At 50.1% G+C, this 9,551-nt stretch overlaps 1 protein-coding gene across 2 annotated transcripts in view; it reads left to right on the forward strand.

The window, feature by feature from the left end:
- The window catches only part of LOC102492284 (2'-5'-oligoadenylate synthase-like protein), a 26,181-nt gene that overhangs the window by 1,792 nt on the left and 14,838 nt on the right, over positions 1-9,551 (forward strand). The window contains exons 2-3 of one of the 2 annotated variants that reach the window (XM_006151515.3): positions 6,366-6,648; positions 8,184-8,359. In XM_006151515.3, coding sequence (XP_006151577.1) covers positions 6,366-6,648; positions 8,184-8,359 — 459 coding nt within the window. The remainder of the gene's footprint in view (positions 1-6,365; positions 6,649-8,183; positions 8,360-9,551) is intronic. The other variant, XM_027773082.1, reaches the window with a different exon arrangement.

Raw genomic sequence — 9,551 nt, forward strand, 5'->3', positions numbered from 1 at the left:
CCCATAAGGAGACGTTTTTAAATATGTAGAAAAATAGAATTAAAGTACAAGCTTATTTTCACGCAAAATTTTTTGAAATCCATGCATAGCTTTTTTTTCATAATATTCATTTTGCCTGAACTTTTTGAAGACCCCTCCATAGACGAGTGTCAATTATACTGTCTATATTTCTCTATGTTTTAAATTTTTGATATGAGAAAGATTTTTTAATGGTGGCTCAGAGAGATGAGGTGACTTGCCCAAGGTCACAGAGCTAGTGTTGGAACCAAGATTTGAAACTGACTCCATGTCAAGGAATTCAGGCTCTGCCACTGAGATTTTCCTGAAAGCCCCTCCTCCAGCTGCCACACACCACCTTCTGCGCTAGCTAGGATCAAAATCTGAGAAGATGGCACAACGGTGGCATAGTGGGAAAACACGACACTCTGTGAGGTTGACCCACATGGGAAGGTTCGCACTGGGCATGAAGACTCTGTTGTGGGGTCTTGTCTTTCTGTGTGAGTATGTGTGTGTGTGTGTGTGTGTGTGTGTGTGTACGTCCTCGTGTATTGCTTATGGAAGACATCACCTAAACTTTGAAAAAAAAAAAAATGGAGCTTAGGACCAGCAGATAGTGTAATTGTTACATTACATAGTCAACCACGGTTTGAGTCCCAGATCTGGCGGCTTAAAACTCACACCAGGCATGGGCCTGGCATGTGGTGTAGTGGTTAAAGGCACTAGACTCTCACATGGCCAACTGCGGTTCAAGGCCCTGACCTGGTAGCTTGCCGTGACTGCGGTTACACACTTGGCAGCTTGAAAATCATGTGGGGTGTGTGTGTGTGTGTGTGTGTGTGCGTATCTGTGTGTCCCCCAAATCCCAGGAGAATGAAGAAGGGATTTGGTGTGGCCATCCCTCCCGGAGGGTGATTTCTCACTTTCTGTTTCTCTGTCTCTCCAGTGAGTGCACATGCCCTTTAGCAAAAATCTCTCTCTAAAAAAGAGGGTCAGGCAAAAGCACACTGGACCCACAAGCAAAGTCCCGGGTTCATGTCCAAGGCATCCCTGAGCACCCTGGGCCGCACAGCCCTTGATCTGGCCAGTTGAGACTATTAGTGGAGTGCAGTTTAAGTGCCTGTTGGGAGTGCCTGCCCTGTCTGTCTGTCTCTGTCTCTCTCTTTCTCTTGGAAGAAATAAATAAAAAACAAACTTTAGGGCCAGCAGCTGGTGTGGTAGTCAAGGTACTGGATCCCACACGGCCCACTCTGCAGGTTGAATGCCAGACCCAGTGGCTTGAATGACATGCCAGGCACATGTGTGTGCATGCCCAAAATCCCAAGAGGAGAAAGGAGAAGGGACTGTGGCATGACCATCCCTCCTGGGAGGTGATTTCTCACTTTCTCTCTGTGTCTCTCTTTAATGAGTGCACGCACCCTATGGTAAAAATAAAATAAAATAAAATAAAATAAAATAAAATAAAATAAAATAAAATAAAAAGGGACCAGCAGTTAGCATAATGGTTATGTCGCTGGATTCCCATGTAGTTGACCACAGTTGGAGTCCTGGACCCGATGGCTTAAACTCATGCTGGGCGTATGTGCGTGCAAGCCCAAGATCCTGAGAGGAGAATGGAGCAGAAGGGATTACAGCATGGCCATCTCCCCTGGGTGGTGATTTTTCGCTTTCTGTCTCTCTGTCTCTCTGGTGAGCGCATGCACCCTATAGCAAAAGCCTCTCCAAAAAAAAAGTCAGGGCAGAGCTAGAAAGGCCCTGAAGAATCAGACAATCTCAGTAAATCCCCTATTTAAACATTAAGAAAACAGAGTGGGACCAGCCCTGTAGCCTAATGGGTAAGGGAGCCAGATCCCATATGACTGACCAAGGTTTGAATCCTGGCCCCAGAGGGATTGGAAAACACATCAGGCACATGTGCACGTGTACCCCAAATCCTGAGAGGTTAGAAATGGAGGAGAGGGGATCACAGCAAGACCGTGCTCCATTGTGGAGGGTGATTTCTCTCCCTCTCTCTCTCTACGTTGCTCTCTGGTGAGCACATATACCTTTGGCAATAAAAAGAGAAGAAAAGAAGGAAGGAAGGAAAGAAAGAAAGAAGGAAACAGGCACAGAGAGGGCGAGAGATGTCTCAAAGTCACACAGCAAGTTGATAGCCAAGGCAAAACTAAAGTTAGGACTCCTGACTCCAAGCCCAATGCTCTTGACCCCTCTCTAGTGGCAACCAACACAGGGAAGGATTTAGAAGCTTCCTTGCATGCATCCCTCACATCTGGATCTTGAGGTCACGTGACTCAGAAGTGCAAAGTCACAAGTTTGAACTTCAGACAGACTGGGTTTGACTGTTGGCTTCATGTCTTACCAGCTCCATCTTAGATGTCAAACCTCAGTCTTCTCACCTATAATTGGAGTGTCATCATCCTTTCCTCCTCCCCCCCCACTCCCAGGTAAATGGGGCCATGCTGGCTGAGGTTTTTAGCACCTGGCAGATGCTCAAAAACAGAAGCATTGCTATCGTTCTTGCTCAGGCTCTCTCTCTTCTTCTGGGCCTGGGGCACCAGTCTGACTTGGGCAGATGCTCCTAGACTAGCTCCCCCCAACTGCAACAACCCTAAGAATAAAAAAATTGGTATTTCCCCAAGCCGGAAGTTCCTCCGGCATGCCATTGCCACTTCTCCCTCTTGAAATCTCTGAATGGCCCAGATACCCAAAGAGCAATGACCAGTGAGAAATGATATCTTTTTTTTTTTAAGAGAGAGATTTTTGCTATAGGGGGTGTGTGTGGCACGTGTGCTCACCAGAGAGACAAAGAGAGACAGAAAGCAAGAAATCTCCCCCAAGGGAGGACACCCATGCCACAATCCCTTCTCTTCTATTCTCCTCTTGGGATTTTAGGCACACATGCATATGCACCCAGCATGAGTTTTAAGCTGCTAGGTCTGGGACTCAAACTGCAGTCGACTATATGGGAGTCCAGCAACGTAACCATTATGCCATCTACTGGTCCCAGAGAAATTACATGTTTTATTTAGACCCTAAGACTTCCCATTCCTCCACCTCCTGAAAATCTGATGAGCCGAGCTGGTCCATGTGGATGAATGTTCATCTCCAAATGAATTGGGCTTAAATACAATAGGTCCCAGCCAAAGCAAGTTGCGAAGCCTGTTCTGGGTTGTGTTTTCCTCTCTGCCTGGATCTGACCTCTGGGAAAGGCGGAAGGGACTATCTAGATGCATCCTGGAGTGGGGTGTGCCCTTCACACCATCCCCAGCCCTCTCTCCACCAGCAGCAGAAAGGCTGAGTCAACGTCAGTAGAAACCCAAAAAAGAAAAGGAAGAGAAAAGGCAGTGGAATTCTTGCTCCTCAGAGCAGGCCAGGGCTCGAGACATGGGTCACAGGGGAGAAAGAGGTAGAAGAGCCACCCGCCACTGTGCCCTGACCCTTCTTGACTCTGACGCCGTCTCGCTGGGAAGCCATGGCAGATCAACCAATCCCCAGTGCCTCAGTTTCCTCATCTGTACACTGGGGGTGATTATCATAGTACCCACTTCAGCGGAAGAGCACGACGGTTACAAGGGATAACGTGGGCCCAGCTGTGGTAGCATGTGCTAGGGCAGATTGAGGCCACCCCAGAGGCCCCTGGTTCAATGCCTGGCCCATCCTAAAAGGCTGGGCAAAGTGGCACACACCTGCAGTCCCAGTGACTGGGAAGCTAAGGTGGAAGGATTGCAAGTTTGAAGGTGGCATGGGCAACATGGTGGAACCCTGTCTAAAAATGGTGCCCGCAGGTGCCATAGCGGTTAAGGCCCTGGACTCCCATGTGCGCAACTACAGTTTGAGTCCCAGTCCCAGCTGCTTGAGAATCACTTCAGGTTCATGTGTGTGCATGCCCAAGAGGAAACTGGAGGAAAAGGGACCGTGGCAGGGCCATCCCCCTGGGGTGATTTCTCACTCCCCCACCTCCTTCCCTCTGGCAAACACATGCACCCTATGGCAAAAATCTAAAAATAAAAAGACCCGGGGCTACTGGGACACACACCTGTGGTCGCAGCTACTTGGAAGACCAGGCAGGAAAACCACGACACAGTGAGACTCTGCCTCAAACCCCGCACACAGCCCAGCCTGGAGGCACAATGTGGCAGACTGAACTGCAGTGCTGGAAGCCACATGCCCAACATGGGTTCAGATCCCTGGGTCAGCCTAAAAACATACCAGGTGCCATGTAGACACCCAAGATCCTAACTAGCCGGAGTGCTGGGGAAAGGGGATCAAGGCGTGACGAGACCCTGCCAAAGGTGCTTCTCTCCCTCTCCCTCCCTCTCTCTCTCCCTCTCTCGTGCATATACACACTCTCTATCATGAATAATTTATAAATAAACTGTTTTTAAAATACCATAGGGCCAGCCCATAGCTTAGTAGTCAAGGGAAGCCAGACCCCACATGGCCAATCACAGTTCAAATCCCAGCCCCAGAGGTTTGAAAAATACACTGGACATGTGTGTGTGTGTGTGTGTGCGTGTGCGTGTGCGTGTGTGTGTGTGTGTGCCCCAGATCCCAACAGGATGGAGAAATGGAAGAGAAGGGATTGCAGCATGACCACACCCTATGGGAGGGGGGGACTGCCTCTCCCTCCCTCTCTCTGTGTGTCTTTCTCTCTTTGTCTCTCTGTCTCTCTCTAGCAAGCATGCATACCCTCTGGCATCTAAAGAAAAAAATTAAGTCACACACATAGCATAAAAAGAAGAGAGATGTATATGCTTTGAGGGCCTTCAGTGGCCAGACACAGGGACGCCAAGCCTGGGACAGCAGGACTGCGATGCCTGTGCAATGGCTCCACCCACCAGGAGAGTGGTGCCCACCTGAGTGCTGCCCTGGGAATCCCACCTCCCAACACCCAATGTGCAAGAGAGGCCCGAGAGCTGTAGGGCTTTGTGTTCCAGAGCCTAGACCCCACACCTGAAATCTCAGGGCGTCCCAAAGACCACTTCAAAACCATCTGGCTCAGGCTCGTTCTATTAGATGAGGAAACCAGCCCCCGCACAGTATCAGGGATTGTCTAAAGTCAGCTAGAGAAAGAGCGAGCGATACATGCATGGCTGGCACCCCGCCAAGCCCTCGGCAGACACCACGAGGACTTCATCTGATCTTACAGAGACCCAGTGACTCACGGGCCTTCACGCTTTCATTTTACAGGATGGTCTAAAGGCTCAGAGTGTTCACACAGCTAAGGAAACCAAGAACTGGCCAGGCATGGAGTTCGAAGCCAGGCTGCCCCAGTCCACCCCCGTGGCTCTTGTCCACCAGGCAAACCTGCTCCCCAACTTTTTAAACATTTCCAGAGGGTGCATGTGCTTGCTACAGAGACACAGAGAGAGGGAGAGAGGGAGAGAGGGAGATAGCTTCCTCTTATAAAGAGTGGCCACACTGCAGTCCCTTCTCCTCCATTACCCCAACCTGTTGGGATTTGGAGCACACACACAGGCCCCTGGCACGTCTCTCGAGCTGCCAAGTCCAGGACTCGAGCCACACCATTGGCCACATTGGATCCAGCTCCCTTTGCCACCGACCACAGGCCGGGCCTCCCTACTTTTAAAACATATTAATAAATAGGGACCAGCAGTTGGCATAATGGTTATGTCGCTGGACTCCCATGTAGTCGACCACAGTTCAAATCTCAGCCCTGGTGGTTTAAACTCACACCAGGTGCATGTGCATGCGAGCCCAAGATCCCGAGAGGAGAATGGAGGAGAAAGGATTGTGGCGTGGCCATTCCCTTGGAGGGTGGTTTCTCGCTTTCTGTCTGTCTCTCTGTCTTTCTGGCAAGCACACATGCCAAGCAAAACCCACAAAAAAAAAAAAAAACATATATATATATATATATATTTCTTTCTTCCACAGGGGAGAGAGAAAGTCATCCCCAACAGGGTCTCTACAGAGGGCTCTGCCCCCAGCCTCTGCCAGGGTACAGACACAGGTGTGCACTCTGAGTGTACAGGAAGGACCTCTGGACACAAACTGTCCCATGTGGGACCAACTGCATCAGTGCTGCACAATCGTCTGCCCCTTCCTCCTCCTTTTTAATGTCATGAAATTATTCAGACTCACCCAGAACTTCCCAACACTGAGCACTGTTCTTCTGGGGTAGGCGTTGCTCCCCAGATGGGGAGTCGGTCTCGAAAGCAGGCCAGGCCCTAGATAAGATTCTGGCCCCAGACGGGTGACTCATCCTCTCGACATCTTGGTTTTCTCGCCTGTAAAGTGGGGAGCCCGCAGGGCGGTGGTGGCACTCTGCAGGATGACTCACGAGCTATACTGCAGCGGTGGCCCATCGCACGACACGGGCCTCGGGTGACAGGCTCTGTGTTCTGCAGGTGGGCTCCTTCGGGAATGGCACGGTGCTCAGGAACACTACGGAGGTGGAGCTGGTGGTGTTCCTGAGCTGTTTCCGCAGCTTCCAGGAGGAAGCCAAGTACCACCAAGCCGTTCTGAGCCTGATCTGGAAACACATGTGGCGCTGCCAGGACCTACTGGCCCTCGGGCTCGAGGACCTGAGAGTGACCCAGGGAGTCCCCGATGCCCTCGTCTTCACCATCCAGACCAAGCGGACCATGGAGCCCATCACCGTCACCACTGTGCCTGCCTACAGGGCCCTGGGTAAGGGGAGGGGAAGTCCACCAATGCACACACCTGCCCGCCCAGGACTCTGGCAATGACCCTGCCTCCTAGACATGCCCCACATAGACATCTGCATTCATTCATTCAGTCAGTCAGTCCATTCCTGTGCAGTTTATCAGGAAGATGTTCTCGGGAAACACTGGGAGGGAAGTAGGGAACTGAGACAACAGAGAGAAGAATCGGATCCAAGATGCATCCCTGAGCAAGTCACCTCTCTGAGCCACTGGGCTTCATGCCCCTGGAGAACACTTAGCAATAATACAGGGCCAGAGGTGGCACAGGGGTTACGGTGCTGGATCCCACATGGCTGACTGCATGGTTCGAGTCCTGGAACTGGTGCCTTGATAAATCATGCCAGGTGTGTGTGTGTGTGTGTGTGTGTGTGTGTGTGTGCGCGCCCAAAACCCCAAGAGGAAAATGGAGGAGAAGGGATCCCCCTATGGGAGCAATTTCTCACTTTCTCTCTTCCTCTCTCTCTTTGTCTCTCCTGAGAGTACACACACTCTATACCAAATTTAAATAAATAAATAAATAACATTACAGAGGGGACCTGGGCGTCATCCCAGGTGGGACACTAGAGTTGTACCCACCAACTTCCTGTACATTGTTGGCTGAGGGCTGCTTCCCAGGACACTAACTCACTGGCACTTGTTTGTCCTCGGGCTGAGAGTCCTGGACATTTTAAATAAACCACATCTGCTCCAAGCCGTGACGGTCTAGGTTTCACCTCATGTGCTGGCTCCTAGTTCCTAGGGTTGCTTCCGAGACTTGCCTCTGGGGATCAGGTGTCAGAGATAGCGTCCGATTTTAGAGAAAGAGAGGGCTGGAGCCCCAGCTGCGATGGCACACACCTCTGAGATTCCTGTGCTCTAGCAGCTAAGGCCACATGAAAGCTCAGGTTTGAGGGACCAGCAGTTAGCGATGGCTATGTCACTGGACTTCCATGTAGTCGACTACAGTTTGAGTCCCGGACCTGGTGGCTTAAACTCACGTCGGGCGTGTGTGCGTGCATGCCCAAAATCCCGAGAGGAGAACGGAGAAGGGATTGCGGTGTGGCCATCCCCCACTAGGGGGTGAGTTCTCGCTTTCTGTCTCTCTGTCTCTCTATCTCTCTCTGTATTTCTGGCGAGCACACACATCCTATAGCAAAAACCTCTCAATAAAAAAGAAAGCCCAGGTTCGATTCCAGGCCCGCCCTCAAAGCCATATGTGGGGGTTGGTGCCTTTCATCTCAGCTAGTTGGAGAGGTGAAGGCAGGAAGATTACAACCCATCTTTAAAGAAAAGAAAAAAGGTAAGGGCCCAGCCACAGGGGTGTGCACTGCTGAGACACTGGGCTGTGCCATCTGGGGCCCCACGACTGAGCAGGCTTCTAGGTCATCAGGAAAGTCATGATGGTTTTCTGTGTTTCTGTGCAAAAAACGCATCGTGACTTTCCTGACGACCGACTAGAACTATGTGTTGTCCTGGGGCTTCCTAAATCCCCAATCTCTCCTCTACTTCCTCTCTCCTTAGGGGCTTCTGTTCCCAACTCTCGGCCACCCCCTGAGGTCTATGCGAGTCTGATCCAGGCTCACAGGTACCCCGGAATGTTCTCTCCATCCTTCAGCGAGCTGCAGAGAAACTTCGTGAAACATCGGCCGACGAAGCTGAAGAGCTTCCTGAGGCTGGTGAAGCATTGGTACCAGCAGGTAAGGGGTGGCAGGGTGGGGCAGGGGAGCAGAGGAGGAAGGCAGAGGCCAGGGTTGGGCTGTTTCCAGGACTTGCACATGCGTGCATGCATGGGCACACACACACACACACACACACACACATTTCTGAGTGTCTTAAATTCATATAGTGCGTAAGACAACAACAGAGAAGCTTCTGGAAGATATCAGAATTCTCAAGACCAACAGGCCAAAGAGAACGAGAGAAAAACACAAAATACAATTGAATTCCCATCAGCTGCCACCAGTGGAGAATAAATGCCTGTCACCTTGTCAAATCATAAAAACAGGTTCACAGATTCTTATCACCAACAGGTGATATAAGTGGACCCGTAAGTACATGAATCAGAGTCTGGAATAGGGTCAGCCCCTGGCATTGTGCTTAAAGTGACTGGATCTCACATGGCCAACAGGGCGGTTCGAGTCCCAGACCCAGTGGGTTGAAATAACACCGGGCACATATGTGTGCCCAAAATCACAAAAGGAGGGAGAAAGGAGGAGAAGGTATTGCAGTGCGACCATCCTCTTTCTCTCTCTCTTTCTCTCTCAGTCTCTCCTGGTGGGCAAATGTGCCCTGTGTCCAAAAAAAAAAAAGTTTAAAAGAATCAGAAATAGTGGGGCCAGGAGGTGGCACGGTGGTTAAGGTGCTGGACTCCTACATGGTTGATTGTGGGTTGAGTCCTAGACGTGGTGACTTGAAAATCATGCTGGACACAAGTGTGTGCATGCCCAAAATCCAGAGGAGAATGGAGGAGAAGGGATCGTGGCATGGCCATACCCTCTGGGGAATGATTTCTCACTGTCTCTTTTTGTCTCTCTCCAGCAAGTGCAAGCACCCTATGGCCAAAATGAAAAAAAAAAAAAATCAGAAATAGTAACAGAGAAGGAAGTGAGAAGGAGGAGAAAAAACAAACCAGTAGGAGTTAAGGCAGCTGCAACAGAAGACTGACCTAAGATTGTGGAAGGGAGAGAAGGAGAAAAAGAGAAAAGAGAAAAGGAAGGCAGAAAGAGACAAAAATGCTGAGACAAATTCGTTTATTAAATAAGAATTTGCAGAGCCATGACAAGAGAATCAGACTATAAAAGGAAAGGCCTAATTTAATAACAAGTGTATAATGGAGACTTTCAGGAAAAAAAATTACCAAAATTACTAGTTACTGTCTATAGTAAGAGA

The sequence above is a fragment of the Tupaia chinensis genome, unplaced genomic scaffold, assembly GCF_000334495.1.
Source record: "Tupaia chinensis unplaced genomic scaffold, TupChi_1.0 Scaffold000320_1, whole genome shotgun sequence".
NCBI classification, from domain to species: Eukaryota; Metazoa; Chordata; class Mammalia; order Scandentia; family Tupaiidae; genus Tupaia; species Tupaia belangeri.